This window comes from Oryx dammah, unplaced genomic scaffold, assembly GCF_014754425.2.
Source record: "Oryx dammah isolate SB20612 unplaced genomic scaffold, SCBI_Odam_1.1 HiC_scaffold_18, whole genome shotgun sequence".
Classification (NCBI taxonomy): Eukaryota; Metazoa; Chordata; class Mammalia; order Artiodactyla; family Bovidae; genus Oryx; species Oryx dammah.
This window is the reverse complement of record NW_024070202.1, coordinates 97,146,337-97,164,077: the sequence shown is the minus strand read 5'-3', so window position 1 is coordinate 97,164,077 and position 17,741 is coordinate 97,146,337. Positions and strand designations below refer to the sequence as shown.

The 17,741-nt window shown below is 39.8% G+C and overlaps 1 protein-coding gene across 1 annotated transcript in view; it reads right to left on the bottom strand.

The window, feature by feature from the left end:
* The window catches only part of EXOC4 (exocyst complex component 4), an 824,501-nt gene extending 810,042 nt beyond the window's left edge, over window positions 1-14,459 (bottom strand). Inside the window, exon 1 of the mRNA XM_040260893.1 lies at window positions 14,364-14,459. Within this exon, the coding sequence (XP_040116827.1) occupies window positions 14,364-14,449 (86 nt within the window). The 5' untranslated portion in view covers window positions 14,450-14,459. The remainder of the gene's footprint in view (window positions 1-14,363) is intronic.
* Between the last annotated feature and the right edge of the window lie 3,282 nt (window positions 14,460-17,741).

Below are 17,741 nucleotides of genomic sequence, written 5' to 3'. Positions count from 1 at the left end.
TAGAATTCTACCATCAGGAATACAGCAGAAGTGTCTTACTACACTGACCAAATGTCAAACATGAGGCAGCTTGTGAAACTTTCAAGCTCTTTGACCTTGGGCAAGTCACTTAACATGTCTGGGTCTGTTTCTTTCCTTGTCAAACAGACAGGATCATAAGAGAACCTGCCCCACCACATTACCATGAGGATTGGAGAAGCGTGTGAATGCACTTTGTAAAATATAAAGTGCCCTCAATGCGTGGGTGGAAACATTATTAGCAATGAAATAAATCATTTGTGAATCACAACACTGTTAGCCCCAACCCCTTAAAGCTTCCCCTGCTGGAAAATGCCTGAGGATATTTATGAACTGAGATCAGACCTTTTCTCTGTATTCTACGGTGCCTGGCACATTAAGTGCTTAGGCAAAGCTAAATAATGAGTAGCAGCAAAATGCAGGATCTGACGGGGTCATGGAGGGTCGTTTCCTGCCTTAAGAAACAACTGCAGCTAGATTATCTCACACAAAAATGCCTGTTTAGAAATCTAGAGGAAAGGGCCAACAAGAGTTACCTTGACCCTGTTTAGTCCATTCAGTCACTGAACAAACAGCTCTGACACACCCACAACTTAGCAGGCAAGGCTGTTAAGTGGCTAGAGATAGAGCTGCGAATAAAACCAGTCCCTCCCTCATGAAGCACAGTCTGGTCTAGTCGGGGAAAGCAGGCAACCCATGGAGGCCGGGAGAGCACGGGAGCAGCTACAGAAAAGTGAAGGCAGAGCATAGAGGAGACTCTGACATAAGGAGGCCGGAATGGGCTCTCAGATCAAGAGGGCATTTGAGGGGCTTCCCAGGTAGCTCAGTGGTGAAGAATCCACCTCCTAACGCAGATGACGCGGGTTCGACCCCTGGCCCAGGAGATGCCACAGAGCAGCTAAGCCTGTGCACCACAACGACTGCGCCTGTGCTCTAGAGCCCCGCAGCCCCAACTCCCGAAGCCCTGGCACCCCCGAGTCCATGCTCAGCGGCAAGAGACGCCACCGCAACGGGAAGCCTCCACACTGCAACTAGAGAGTGGTCCCAGCTTTACAACTAGAGGAAAGCCCAAACAGCAATGAAGACCTGGAAGGAGACAAAATAATTTTTAATTGGGAAAAAAATAAAAATAACAGATTTGACAGTGCGGGAAGGAGAGAGTGAGACAAGCTGACAGCAGCATGGAAACATGTATCGCCATGTGTAAACTAGACAGCCAGCGGGAACGTGCTGTATGACGCAGGGAGCCCAAAGCGGGTGCTCGTGACAACCTCGAGGGGTGGGGTGGGAAGTGGGAGGGAGGGGACACATGTATACCTATGGCTGATTCATGGTGATGTACAGCAGAATTGAACACAATATTGTAAAGCAATCATCCTTCAATTAAAAATAATTTTTTTTTAATTTTTAATCAAAAAAATAAAAAGATGGCATTTGAACAGAGCTTTCTAGAAAACTGCGGGGGGCGGGGGGCGCGCGGGGGGGGAGCGAGCAGACGTTAACTACCTGGGAACACTGATTCCAGACACCACAGTAGATGCCCAGATCCTGGGGGAGGACATGGTTGGCCTGATAAAGGAATGAGGAATGGCCAAGAAGTCAATGTGGCTTCAGAGAAGCGAGGAAGTGATATGAGACAAGGTCAGGGAGGAGGCTGGGGGCCAGATCGGGACAGCTTTTCAGGCTCTTACTCCAAAGTGTTCTCTCAAGTCACCTGAGAGTTAGCACCAAGGCAAAGAATGACAGCTTTCAAACAGCAGTTAATGGTGAATAATCAGTAACAATAATCCCTTTCAAGTTTCATTTCAATTCTATTCCATTTCTTTCCAAAAAAGATCTGAGATGGTTAGTACAAGAATCTGGACAATAGAAACAAGAAAGGGGAACTAGTTAAAGAGATGTAGAACAACGTCATATAAACGTAAAACAGTATGCAGGTCATATGGACAAATGTAGTGTGTCTGAAATGGAGCCCCCAATTCAACTTTGAGGTTCCTAGTAGCAGATGCAAAAAGGGAAACCTAGCCAGTAATTCTCATTCTTAAAAAGCCAGATTCCAGTTCCTCCTAGGAAGCAAACTTTAATACTAAACTCTTCAAAAAAATTCATTTAAAACAAGGAGACATTATATAATACAGGGAACAATGTCCTCAACAACCTTCCAGAAACAGTAACAAATCTTACATGGCCATTTCTTATAAGTTCCTCCAAGAACGTAATATTAAAATACAACTAAGACCTAAAAGATTTTTCAAAGACCCTGAATATGGTCCAGAGCATTAAGCTTTCCAGCGATTTTCATCTAAGAAGAGAATTTAGGGAATTTAAAGGACTAAGTGTATCAAATTATGTTTCATTAATTTCCGCCTTTCAGCAAGCCTTTTGATAATTCAAGTTAACCAGACAGTGATTCTCTGAAGAGAGTCCCCAGTACGGGTATTTGGTATTAAGGGCTAATAGAGGACTATTAAACATTATAAGACAGAAGAGCAGGTAGTAAGGTTGACAACCCATTGTAGAAACTTCGCCTGAACAGGGCTCTTGCCTGCTTCTCAAGATTGCCAGATTGTCACTCTGTAAGCATTTTAGGATATTTTAACAAATAAGAGTGTGCAGAGTACCACATATTATGGACTGAATTGTGACGCTGACACACACATACACACACCACCAAGCACCACCAAATTCATTATGTTGAAGCCCTAACATAACTGCATCTGGAGGCAGGGCCTAGAAGGCAGGTCATAAAGATCACACCAGGTCATACGTGCAGGGTCTCAATGGGATGGAACTGGCGTCCTTATAAAGAGAGGAAGAGACACCAAAGAGCCCTCTCCCTCTCCACGCACTCACAGAGGAAGGGCCGTCTGAGGATCCAAGCAGAAGGTGGCCATCTCCCAGCCAAGAAGAGGCCTCAACAGTCACCCAGCCCTGACTGTACCGTCATCTTAGACTTCTAGTCTCCTAGAAGAGAGACTAGGAGATTCTAGCCTCCCAGTTGCCCAGTCTGTGGTATTTTGTTACAGCTGCCTGAGCAGACAAGTACGCCACCCAGTAAAACACAAGCAGTGTTATTCTGCTTGGGTAAAATCTCAAGGCAGATGTTATCAGTTACCCCCCACTTAACCACAGCAACACAGATTCTTCATGAGAAGAGTCAGCTAGCTGCCTGATAAGAGTCTCAGATAACTGAATTAATTAACCTGCTATAAGAAATATTTAACATCATACACCTGAATTTTGGTGACACCTGCAGTATAATTAGCATTAAGTCAGGCTTTCTGAAAACAGTTAATACACTTAATTTTCTACTAAGGGCATTCCTTGTCGACATCCAGTGACCTCTTCTCCAGGAATAATAAAGATTAACAGAACAATTAATGGAAATCCCTCCAAGCAACTCAGAAAAACTAATTACAAGTAAGGCTCCACATATCCAGAAATAACTTACCGGGACGCTACAGCTCTACACAGCAAAACCCACAGTAAAATCAAACCTCTTCAGTGATCCCCATTCTGGGAAGTACTCAACGGGACTCTCAATAGACACACTAGATGTCACTGAGCCCCTGCATTTTTTTTTCTTCCCACTCATCAAGCACCTGAATCCCTCCCTCAGCACGGCCTTTTCTCATTAGGACAATTCTTACGAATTTTTTAAATTGCATCACGGAAAGAGAAGACAAGGAGTTATCCTTACAATGTTCTACCATTTTATAAGGCCCAAACTGAGAAGTGGTAAATTCTCAGACAATCAAGGGTAAACTAATTTTTGAACCTCACTCCAAGCAGGAAGAAAACAATTTACTGATCTTTCTAGAACATAATATTCTTTATTATTGGCCCCAATGTAAGAAAAAAAAAAAAGTCTAGAGCTGACATGATTCTTGAAATTGTGAACTCTTTTCTTCTAGTTAAAATGCTTTTAACTAGAAGATATTAAGCAACATTATTAGATCCACTTAGCCCTTATTTCAAAGGCTTCCCTGGTGGCTCAGCAGTGAAGAATCCGCTTGCAATCCGGGAGACCACCTGCAATCCAGGAGACATAAGTTTGATCCCTGGGTCAAGAAGATTCCCTGGAGAAGGAAATAGCACCCCGCTCCAATATTCTTGCCTGGGAAATCCTATGGACAGAGGAGCCTGGCGGGCTACAGTCCATGGGGTCGCAAAGAGTACATGACTTAGCAACTAAGCCACCACCACCACAGCCCTTATTTCAAAGTGTGAATCAGATTTTCTTTTCCTCGAAAATAACATTAATGACAGCCAACCTAAGACACACCTGATAGTTAACATATACCTATTATGTCAGGAAGGGCACTCAGTACAGTTCTGAGTAACTCTGCTGCTGCTGCTGCTAAGTCACTTCAGTCGTGTCCAACTCTGTGCAGCCCCAGAGACGGCAACTCACCAGGCTCCCCCGTCCCTGGGATTCTCCAGGCAAGAACACTGGAGTGGGTTGCCATTGCCTTCTCCGCTGAGTAACATTAAGTACAAACTAAAGTGATGGAAAGAGAGGTTACTAAGACTATGAACTTGAACCAAACAAGTTTCAAACTGGTCTTCAAAGCCTGTTATTTGAGGCAGCGTCCTTTGATAAGATGGATAGTCCTACCAAGGCTTCCAATGAACTGTGAAAACGAGAGACCTCATCGTAATTCTGAGTTTTGTCAGGAAAAAAAAAAAAAATCATACATTAAATACATGTGATGTATATCACTATATAATCACATAAGACATGACGTCGTCACTCAAAGCATAACCAAATGTAACACTTTTAAATCGGATTTTATTATATTCAATTAGACACTGCAACTACTTCTTAATTACGTTTTATTAGATTCCACAAAATACAAGACAATCCCACCCCGACTGATGGAGATTCACAATGACAAGTTCCTCTGAAAAAATTTTCTGAGGCATAAAAACATCCCTTAATTCACTCCAAAGAAACGCACTTCATATCAAGTGACAGTAAACAATTTCTGCTTTAAAGTCAATTGAAAATTCACCGGCGTCTTGCTTCAGACAGCATTTAGGGCCAATTACCACCCCCGACGCATGCAGTTTTTTGTATTTCAATTAATTCGGTTATATAACCCACACTTCTGGGGACCAAAAACAGTAAACTTGTAGCCAACAGAGAAGGCCATTACCAAAATTAAGTAGAATCGCTCTTAACAAAGCCTACAATAGTCAAGGGTTGACAAAGTCAACTTATAGCCTCCCCTACCCTTCGTGAACCGAACTCCACCTCTCTCCCACTCCCATTTTAAGCATCGCCTTCAGTCTCATTTTTCACCTCCAGTGGAATGCCTTTGTTACTACAGCACAGTATGGTATTTGATCATTTTAAACGTGTAGGCTATTTCCTAATGAGGAGTTTCTCGTGAATTCCTCAGAAATAGTGTTTTATTTATTTATATTAACGTATATGTTTATATTAACATATTATACGCTGATAGGCTAGTTTGGAAATTCTGGGTTACACAAATTGAAGCAGGTTTCGTAACCATATTCATTTTCAGGAGACTTTAATATGTTAATGTTCAAGGTGCCTCTGGGAGGGAGTGTTTGGGTGGGGACAGAGTGAACAGAACATGAATATACTCTGTAGCATTTCTGCAATTTATTAACCTACAGAACCTTGTCATTCCCACCACCTTCCATCTTCCCAGCATATATATTATACATGTTCATGTTTATGGAAATTTTCAAACACAAACAGAAATTAAGGAACTCATCAAACTCAGCTTCAAAAATCAGCAGCACATTCCCATCATGTTTTGTCTATACCCTCACTGGCTCTAACCTTCTTCTGTACTATTTTGAAGCAGATCCTAGACATGATATTTTACTGGTTTATTTCAGTAAGTATCTCTTAAGAATAGTACTTTTCAAAAGATAGCCATACCATTATCTCAGCTAAAAGCAAGTTAACAACACTACCTGGTTTCTTGTGTCTTACTTTCCCAACTTACATCTTTAAGGGCTACTCAAACCTTTGATGAGTAGTGGACTCATCTGAGACTCCTATAAAACAGCAGATTCGGGTCAAGTGGTTCAGGTGGTACCGAAGATTCTGCATTTCTAACAAGCTCTTAAGCAACATTCTGAGTATAAAACACTGTTTCTCGTAATATTCAGTGCAATGATAGTAAGTTTAGACAGCAAGTTTCCAATGGAAAAAAAACACCTGAATTACATGCCACTCTATTTTTTGAAAGGGCTTTATAAAAATTTTTAAAAGAATAAGTAAAAGTCATTAAAGGTTCAAAGGTTCTCCTAAGGATCTTGAAATACGTTTCTTACCATGTCAAATGATACACAATTTTCCCTTATAACTTCCTGTTAAATCGGGACTCCCTGGTTTTTCAAGGTGAAAAACACAAAGGACTGGCTACCATAAAGACCAAGGTCATAACTCATTCCATAGCTAGAAAGCCATTAACAAAAATGTAAGGAACAGCAGAGTATAAGACCGGAGGGAGCAGAGCTCACCACTGCAAACCGAAACGCCAGCAACAAGCTGAAACACCCCAATGAAAACAAAAAAACCACCACCAACAGAAACATTGTAAGTACTATGCCGTCCAAAGAAAATACATTTACTAGCCACACTAGACCTCAGGTTAACAAACAATACCATCACAGGTATCAAATAAAAAAAGCTATATTTAAAAAAATAAACATATAAACAGGTACAAACTAGTTCCAAGGCATTTCTAAGAGTTCTGAAGGAAAAGCTCCTGAAAAAGAACTATATGAAGTTAATTTTAACTAAACACTCCACAAAATCCTGCAAAATCAGAAAGACCATCAGTGCTGAGCTACCTAGTTCACTTTCAGGCTACAACTTTTTTTAGAGCATCTTATGCTTCCTCTTTGAGCAGAGACAACCCAAAATTTGTACTCAGGAATATTAACCTTTTGAGTTTTTTTTTTTTTTTAATATGAAGCACTGACAGACTTCTGCTCCAGGACTGGATGAAATCATAGGAAACAGATTTACCTTCCCATCCAAAACAACAAACAAAAGATTTCAAAACCTTGGACATGAAAGCTGCTGGAGTTTGCTAAGCAGAGTCCTGGAGAAGAGAGCGCTAACCAGAGCACCCTGGAGACCTATGGAGAAGCTTCCTAGAGTCTTCCCTCAAGCATGTGTGGCAGAAAATGACTCCAGGCCACAATAAGAACCATCTGAAAGTACTTGCAAGAACAATGATCTGGAATCACACAGCCAGAGTGAAAAATCCCACCACTCACAGAGCACTAACTAGGTGGAGTACAAAGAAGGATTCTGCCACAGTCTGAGATAAAATTGCCCTGAACTAAATGCTGCTTGGCTCCTGGTTGTTGTTTACTCGCTAAGTCGCATCTGACTCTTCCAACCCCATGGACTGGAGTCCACCAGGCTCCTCTGTCCATGGGATTTCCCAGGCAAGAATACTGGAGTGGGCTGCCATTTCCTTCTCTAGGGGATCTTCCCAACCCAGGGATTGAACCCCTGGCTCCTGCATTGCAGGTGGACTCTTTACTGCTGAACCACTGGGGGAAGCCAATTAGCAAAATCTAAAACAGGGCCTCAAAGGGCTACACTGTTTCTGAGTAAGTTAACCACATCCCAGAAAACAACACTCAAGAATATTTATGGGAAAACAAAGATATCCAACATGAGTACATAACAAGGTAAAAATCACAAAGTCTAGAATCCAAGAAGTACAAAGCATATGAGGGGAGGGGAGATTAATCATCTGAAATGAACCCCAAAATGATGAAATGATAAAACTAGTAAACAAGAACACTTTAAGAGTTAACCTGTATTCCATATGTTCAAGAAACTACAGGAAAGACTGAAAATATTTTTTTTTAAAGACCCAAATTGAATCTCTGAAAGAGCAAAACCACAATCTAATAAAAATTACATTACATGGAATTAACCGCAGTATGGGAATTGCAGAAAAGATTAATAAAATTTAACACACAGCAACAGAAACCATATCCAAAAAAAAAAAAAGGAAACCCACCTAGGAAAAAAAAGACGAAAAAATAAAAAGAGAAAGACAGCATCAGTACTCAGGGAGCTGTGGGATGACAGGAAGTGTCTTAAACTACTTACAGGTAAATCTGACAGACAACAGGTGGACTTACCCTTGAAATCTACAAAGAAACTGCGGAGAGGAACTGAGTGAAGAGAGATAATACTGTTTATGGATCACAAGACATATTGTTGAGGTCAATTCTCCCATGTGAATCAGGACATTCAAAGAAATCGTAACCAAAATCCCAGTGGGTTTATTTTAGAAATTGATTGGCTAATTTGGACATGGAAATGCAAAGAAGCTAGAAGAGCCAAAATTAACTTTCAAAAAGTAGAAGAGAGCTGGAAAGCTTATGTTACCTGTCTCCAAGACTTACAAAGGCAGAAATCAAGACTGTGCAGCATTGTCATTAAGATAAACAGACTAGAGGGTCAAAAAATAGATCCACACTGGCCACCCGATTTTCGATAAAGGTACAAAAGAAATTCAGGGGAAAAAAAATAGTCTTTTAAACAAGTGGTGTTGGGAACAACAGGGTATCCTTACAAAAAAACTGAACTGGAAAAAAAATTAACAAGGATGCCAGGAGTGTCTATCTTGACATGGGTAGTGGTTAAAACTGTCATATACTTAATATGTGTTCACTTTACTATATGTATATATACCCTAAAAATGGAGACAGTAAAGTTATAAGTTTAACACAGAGTATGATACCATAATCTTTTTTTTTTTTTTTTACTATTTCTATCTATCCATCCAACATTTAATACAGAGAGACACACACAGAAAGGGAGAGACAGAGAGAGATCTGAAATTAGGTTCAGCTAATACTAGTGATGGTAACTTAAGGAAAATAAAGTTTGGAATAATATTTTTTTACATTCATCTGCAGTTTTCTGCATTTCCATTGTTTGATTACTTTACAATGAGTATGTACCATTTTTATAACAATGCAATGATTTTTAAAAGCTTAGAGAAAATTTATTAACAATGGTTAATTCTAGGTGAAGAGAATATGAGTAATTTATATTTCTCTATCATTTTCTATATTTTTTAACCCCCCCATTAAATATTTATACAATTACAAAGATATATATTTATATCATTTTTGTTATGCTAAAAATATGGTAACTTTGTTATAACTAAAACTATTAAACCTCTGTATGTACCTGGACAGGATCTACATGAAAACCTTAAAAACAACAACAGTATTTTGAGAAAATGGGAGTTTTCGACAGTATTTCTCTTTATTTTTTTTAACAAGTTTGTGTGATACAATTTTTATGAAGAAAATGGGAAAAGTTGCAATGACAAGCATGCATAAAAAGAGAACAGAAAGCACAGAACGTTGGTGAAGACCTCACATATATACAACAATGGAGAAAAGATCATCTTTTCAACAAACGGTGGGAGAACTGAACATTCACAACAAAAATCAGTCTAGACAGAGATCTTATAGCTTTCACAAACATTAACTCAAAATGAATATGAGATCTAAATATCAAACACCTAGAAGTTAGCAAAGAAGAAAACTGAGATGACCTGGGGTACAGCAGTGACTTTTTAGCTTTTTTTTCATGATCCATGAAAGAAACAAGTGACAGCTGGATTTCGCTAAGATGAAAAACTTCTGCTGATCATATCACCCAACATTAAACAGCCTGGATGGGAGAGGAGGTTGGAGAAGGGTGGTGGTGGTGGTGGTGTAGTTGCTCACTCATGTCCAACCATTTGTGACCAAACGGACTGTGACCTGCCAGGTTCCTCTGTCCATGGGGTTTTCCAGGCAAGAATACTGGAGTGGGTTGCCATGCCCTCCTCCAGGGGATCTTCAAAAGCCAGGGATCGAATCTAGCTCTCCCACATTGTAGATGGATTCTTTACCATCTGAGACACCAGGGAAGCTCAAGAATACTGGAGTGGATTGCCAAGCCCTCCTCCAGGGGATCTTCCCAACCCAGGGATCAAACCCAGGTCTGCCGGCATTGCAGGCGGATTCTTGACCGCTGAGCCACAAGTGAAGCCGACAATCTCCAGGGCTTTGCTCCAATGACCTTTCCTGCCACATTGTGTGTCATAGACCTCAAAGCTCTTTGTTCAAAGAGCTCTAACCAAAACGTGGACTCCTGCAACAAAGTGTACTTTGAATTAAATACAGGGCTGACCAAAATACTCTGAAGAGGAAGGGGCTTTATCAGGGGTCTACAATAAACGATTTTCTAAGTGTCTGAAATTCCAACTTCTGTGAAGACATAAAAGTTGATGACAGTGCTCCTCTTACTGCCTTCAGACCTCCCTGCCATCTGTAAGCAGTGTCTGTCCACAAAAGCTGCTCTGAGGTTTCAAGGAGGGCTCCTCCAGTCACAGCTGAAGTTTGTCTTCCCAATTAAGCCGACTATTAAAGGCCAACTTATAAAAAGAAGAGAGTCAACACTTAATTGGGAAGTAAATCACCTAACAGTAAGTGGTAGACACATTTCCCAATTAAAAATCTGACAAGACCTCACAAAAATAAAATAGCATCTCCAAAATGCCATCTTGCTTGTTTCCGGTTTAGAAAGGCTGCCTGCCCCAACTTCACACAAAGCAAAAGGTTAGGGGAGAAAAGATCAATAGAAAAGTAGGAAATGCTGTGTCTGCGTGTGCCCATAAAACTGTCCCAATTGTACATCAGCAGGTAATCAGGTCCACCCGATTACTTTCATTTTAAAGGGTCAGGGGCAAGACTTAAAAAGCTGTGGTTAACAGCAGCTTCCAAAATCAATCCTAAACACTCTGTCTCCTCATCAAAGCCCCGCCTCACGAAAGAACAATCTCTTTTGTTAAACCTGAGTACACCCTCTGAATCATCTGGCCGTCCTAAAATGGTTTTTTCAGTATTTTGTAAATGGTTAAGAATTGCACTTATGAGTCTCAAAGCACTTAAATAACCCATCCACCAAACGTAACCCCTCCATTACAATTACACTATATTTTTTTTTACATCATTTTGACTTTTAAATGCCTTAAAGTGATGCACTATCACACTAGCAAAATAGTCACCATTTAATTACTTGGTACCATGGCTGCAAATAGTGATGAGCCTTGGGTATTCCCCATGTCTATTCTGACACTCTCCTCAGGTCAAACCCTCTTCCACCTACGGTCTTTTTCCAGTTAAAAGGTGCTTCTAACAATAAATGGTGTTCCAACTAATAGGAATAGTACAAGCATATAAAGTGCTATGTTAATATTAATACATAATAGAGCACAGAAATGACACTTTTTACATATCAGAGCAGGAGAACTGAAGGAGAATTTTTAACATTCACTATTCAAAAAAGGAAAACAACTGCTCATTGATAGAAAAAGATAAAGCTAAATTAATCAAACTCTTCAAAGGACAAAGGACTCTATCACTCACAAGCCATTTATTTTGTGACAAACTGACAGGTCCAAGGAAGCCTGAAAGAGAACTGGCGTGTACCAGAGACATCTTCAGGGATGTTCAGATTTTATAAACAGGAGTCTAAAATGGTTTTCCTCTTTGAGGCTTGTTGCCAAAGCAACCAGGAAAGCTACAGTCTTTGAGAGAGAATTTGAAAAGAGGTTAAGAATAAGAGGAGGTAATCAAAGTTTCATGTGAGGAATTTACAATCATGAAGACAATGTTGCAAGAAGAGTAACAGGAAGAATGCAAATTGAACAGAGAGACAAAGCTGCACCTTAGGAGTCACAGAACAATCTACTAACAAGAGATAGGAATCCTCCATTCTTTTTATTCCCATTTTATTGAGATATATATGACACACAACATTGTAATTATTTAAGGTACACAACATAATGATTTGAGATATACGTACATTGCAAAATGATTATCCCAATAAGTTAGCATCCATTACCACAAATTTTTCCTTGTGATGAGAACTTTTAAGAGCTACTCTCTTATCAACTACTTTCCTCTCTGCTCTTCCCTCAATTACGCCCCCGAAACTCCCCCATCCCAAATACTAAAGTAAAACTACCATTTTCCTCTCATTCGCTGCTATTATTTATGAAATGGAAACCACTGGCTGTTTCAGAGCACATCAGGGATGAAACAAGGAATTAGCAACACCCAAATCTTGACTCCAACACCAAAATTTTCACTCCAACTTTCACTCAGAGAAATGTTGAAATACTCTGAGACCAGTAACATCCAGTCTTAAACAAGGTCCTACCTAACCATGAACTCCAATCCTTACTAACCTCGCCCAGGATGCTGGATCTGGACACTCCAATATAGCATGCTGGTAACAGATTATAATAAAGTAAAAATGTTATTCAAGCGATCTGAGGTGGCCAAGGATAGGGAAGAAAAATGAGTTAACAATATACAACAGAAGTCAGAGTAAAAAATGTCCAGGTCCAAATCACAGTGGTAATGTGAAGGTAACAGGGAGAAATAAGAGACACATGGACAACCACCAAATCATATTCCATAACACCCAGCAGATTCCCCCTGAAGAACATATAGGCACAGTCAACCAAAGGCAACATATGTTTCCAATCAGTATCAGTAAAAAAAAAAAAAAAAAAAAAAAGCTTTAGTTTGATATAAAGGTTTTTTTCAAATATAGGCCATTTTGGGTAAACTTAAATGACCTTTAAGAAAACTGATATTAAAAAAAAAAAAAAAAAAAAAACAAGAAATGAGCAAAGACTACAAAATCATAAATACCTAACTGAGAAGGCACATTTGTATATACTGCTATCTTCCCTAATCCCCACTCCACTTTTGTTGAAAATAACTGCTCCTTCTCCTAGATTTCCAGCACATTTCATCTCTCTTCTAGTCTTATGTCACGTTGTTACTTACATATTTTATCTCTCAAGTAGTCTGTACTCTCAAGGGTACCATCATGTCAAACTCATCTTTGCAAAACTCGGGGCATTCACTCATTCATTCAACAAATATTTACTAACTACATAGTTAAGTGCCAGGCTCTGTGCTGTTTAAATGAATGTTGACTATAAAGCAAAAATAAATAAAAACAAGTTCAAAAAGGAATCCAAATAAATTCATGTATTATAGTTCCCCAGGAATGAAGCTGGGAAACTAAAAATAATCTACTTGGAGTTTTAGTATCATGATAAACATTTACACTACTTGTGTTTTGGCTTGGCAAGACTGGGTCCACAAGAAAACTGCATTTTCTCTGTATGACCTTCCAAGTATATTACATATTTCCATACAGAGAATTATCCTCTTCATCCTAAAGAAAATTTAGTAATAATGATTCCATATGTCACAATCTTACTTTCAGAGAAGCCTAAATAACCTTAAGATGGGTCTTTATCAGTCCATGAGCGCGTGGGCTGTTTTAAAATTTAGATGTTCATGCATTCAAATGCCTACTAACTACCAGATACTGTTGAGCCTGGGTTTTTAAAAGGTTTTCAGAAGCCCTCCAAAAACTCAACCAGAAGTTTAGCTTAGGTGGAGGAAAGGGGGAGGCAGATGTTTCATTTTATGAAAAATACATGGGTTGAAATTCATATGCTAACAGCATAACGTGTTGTAATGCATTTCGTTCAGCTTGCTTTTAGCCACTCCCTGTATCATCCTTAGCGGGATTTGAATGAATTCTCCACTCGTACTATAATTTACGTTAAGAAAAAGTGGCCCCTAGAAGGTCGACACTCCTACTCCCACCATATAGAGTCTGGAAAAATGATATGCATAGGGGATAACTTGAAATTTGTTTTGCTTTTTAAGGACTAGATCGGAATACGGAAGCAGAACAAAAATCAGCACGGACGTGTGCCTTCAAATCCACAACTCTTCTAACCAGCTCACGACAGGCTCTCGTATTTGAGGCTGAGCCATGCACAGGTGGTTGGAGGTGTTCAACGTGTGAAAACAAAATCTGCAATTCGTGTCAGAGGTCTCCGGACGTCAGGGCCTGACACCCAGAAGTCCAGGGAACAAGGTGCCTTCCACAGCGAGCAATGCTGAAGACAATGAATCAATACATGTGTGAGTAAGTGGACACACCTGGCTTTCTCTACCAAACCCCAAAGACCGTGCTTTCAGGGCCCGGGGACCCTAGTGGAAAGCTCTGGCAGTAAATTAGAAAAACACTGAGAGGCCAGGCTCCTCCCTCTGGCCCAACCCCAGAAAAAAAGTGAGAACTGCGGGGGCCCTTGGGAGGGGCTGGGGGGAGGCAAGGAGGGAAGGGAGGGGTCGGCAGGGTGGAACCCAGCTAACCCTTCTCCCTTCCAAAGCGGAAATCGAGCCGCTGCCCCCTGTCCCCTGCCCCTGCCTCCTGCCTCCCTCACCTGATCACAGAGATGAGCAGCCCCGAGGGGTCTTTGCTTTTGCTGACTGTGCTTCTGTATTTCCCACCAGCTCCTTCTGCCGCCATCTTGGTGCAAAGGGGAGAGCGGGGGGGCTGGAAGAAACCAAGTGTAAACTCTGTAATTGACCTCTCTGGAAAGTGCACCAATGGGAGAGGGGAAGTCCAAAGTCACAGAACTGGATAACCCAATCGCTGAAGAGAGGAGGCGGGACTTATGGAGTAAGTTTCAGGCCCCACGCGCGCTCTAAGCACTCTGGGAATTGTAGTTTCCTTCCGCGGTTCCAGGGCGCGCAGGAAAACTAAACCAGTTGCGATTTGGTGAAATCTAATATCTTCTTTTCTATTTATTCTGATCTTGAGTTTTTCCCCCCGTTTTATTGTTTTTAAAATTGTATTAGTTTTTAAATTATATTTATCTGACGATGCCAAAGTGCGTGCATGGGGTGTGTATTTCAGTAGAGTCTGTCCTTGATGTCTGTATGACAAAAGTTTTTACTTTAAACACAAGTGGTTTTTTAAAAATCCAATAAAATGCGAAAATGGATAGATACAGAAATTCTTTTCTTTAGTATTTTCTAAAACTAAATGCTTATACATTCGTTTAATGTGTGAATTCAGTTATTTTGTTATTTCTGGACAATTCTAAAAAAACATGCAAGGAGTAACACACAAATAGATATTGATAAAGAAAACAGAAAAACTGAGAAGCAAAACTGACCAGCTTGCAGATTCCTTTTCTTCTCAAGCTAAATAAAATATAGTTGGCAATAATGCACAATTGTGCTTTCTTAACATTTTTACTGGTAAGTTTTCATATGTCCTGCATCTGGCTCAACTGGCTTAGTCATAAATTCAGTAGATGAAATGAGCAGAACAAGATTAGCATAAGAATGGAAAGAGTATAAATTGAGGAGGGAAGGTAGTGAGTGATCTGCTTAGTAGCAGTAGAGATGAAAGAACTTCAGAGATGAATAGAAAGCAGACAGAGAGGTCCTGGAGCTGTGAAATAGCCAGCACAGAGCACCTCCAGTACTTTGATTAGACAGGTATCAGCTGGCAGAGGTTCACAGTGATTTTATAAAATAACTTGCAGATACACCCCCACATGCATATACATATTTTTTTAAGTGTTCATTACCTTTGGCTCAATAATTCCAGTTCTAGGGATTCTGATTCTAGAGAAATAGAGATACAGAACAAAATGTTAAAATTTTTAAAACAACATAGATGTATTAAATAAATTATAGAACATCCACACAAGAATATGACATGTAGCCACTGGAAATCATAATTTTAGTGGTTTTTAATGAAGAAAAGATGTTTGTGATGTACTTGCAAAAAGCTCATTATAAAATTAAAGAATGCATATATGTGAAAAGGGATAATTGAGCCTAGTGGCTAAGGATGTGGGCAGTAAGAAGGGAAAAAAAAAAATCATCTCAGTTGAAACAGAAAAAGCTTTAGACAGAATCGAAAAACCTTTTCATGATGAAATGCTCAGAAAACTGGAAGTAGAAGGGAATTTATTCAACACGATAAAAGTTATTTATTAAAAAAAAAAAACAGCTAATGCTCAATGGTCAAAAACTTGCCAGCTATGATCAGGTACAAGACAAAGATGCCCACTTTGCCACTTCTATTCAGTGAAGTACTGAAAAGTCTAGCCAAAACAATTAGGCAAGTAAAAAAATAAAAGGCATTCAAATTAGAAAGGAAGAAGTATATGTAGACAACGTGGTTGACATATGGAAATTCTAAAGAATTTTTTTAAAACTATTAGAACTAATAAATTAATTCAGCAAGGCTGCAGGACACAATATCAAAACAAAAATATCAATAGTATTTTTAGACACTAGCTATGAACAATCCAAAAAGGAAATTAACAAAACAATTCCATTTATAATAGCATCAAAAAATGATAATATATTAAATAATAAATTTAACCAAAGAGATGAAAGACTTACACAGTGAAAACTACAAAACCTTGCTGAAAGAAATTAAAGAAGATGTAAATAAATGGAAAGACATCCTGTGAGCATGGATTGGAAGAATTAATATCATTAATATGTCAATACTCCCTAAAGCTATCCACAAATTCAGTGCAATCCTTATGAGAATTCAAATAGTCTTTCTGCAGCATTGGAAAACCTGATCCTAAAATTTAAATACAAGGAATTTACTGTATGGCAAGGAACCTCAAAGAGCCAAGAAGAATCTTGAAAAAACTGTGGTATGATATGTGGTATATGATTGAGGTACCAACAAAATGTGCTGCTGCTGCTGCTAAGTCTCTTCAGTTGTGTCTGACTCTGTGTGACCCCATAGACGGCAGCCCACCAGGCTCCTCCGTCCCTGGGATTCTCCGGGCAAGAATACTGGAGTGGGTTGCCATTTCTCTCTCTAATAACAAAATGTGACATATCAACATCCAATGGAATATTATTCAACCATAAATGGAAATGAAATACTAACGCATGATACATCGTTAATGAAACTTGAAAACAATATACTAAGTGAAAGAAGCCAGACACAAAAGGCTGCACAGTGTATGATTCCATTTATTTAAAAAAACAACACCTAGGTTAGAGGAATTCATACAAACAGAAAGCAGATGAGTGATTCGGAGGGGTTGAGAGGAGGTGGGAATGGAGAACGACTGCTTTATAGACACAGGGGTCCTTGCGATTCACTCCCAGCCCTTCACATGCTTGTTAGATTATCTTAGTGTGTGCATGCTCAGTTGTCTCTGACTCTTTGCAACCCCATGAACTGTAATGCACTAGGCTCCTCTGTCCATGGGGTTTTCCAGGCAAGCATGCTGGAGTGAGTTGGCATTTCCTCCTCCAAGGGATCTTCCCGACCCAGGGATCAAACCGGAGTCTCCAGTGTCTTCTGCATCGGCAGGAGGATTTTGTACCACTGTGGCACCAGAGATGCAGACTATCTTAGGTGAGTTACTTAATCTTTCTGGGCATGAGTTTCCTTATCTATAAAGCATATGATTATAGAACTTCTATTAGACAATTATAGTAAAACTGTGACATATACATGATCAGCACTTTGTAAATAGTACACAAACCACGAACTTCCAGATATTCAAGCTGGATTTAGAAAAGGCAGAGGAACCAGAGATCCAATTGCCAACATCCACTGGATCACTGAAAAAGCAAGAGAGTTCCAGAAAAACATCTATTTCTGCTTTATTGACTATGCCAAAGACTTTGACTGTTCAGTTCAGTTGCTCAGTCGTGTCTGACTCTTTGCGACCCCATGAACTGCAGGTCGCCAGACCTCCCTGTCCATCACCAACTCCCTGAGTCCATCCAAACCCATGTCCATTGAGTCAGTGATGTCATCC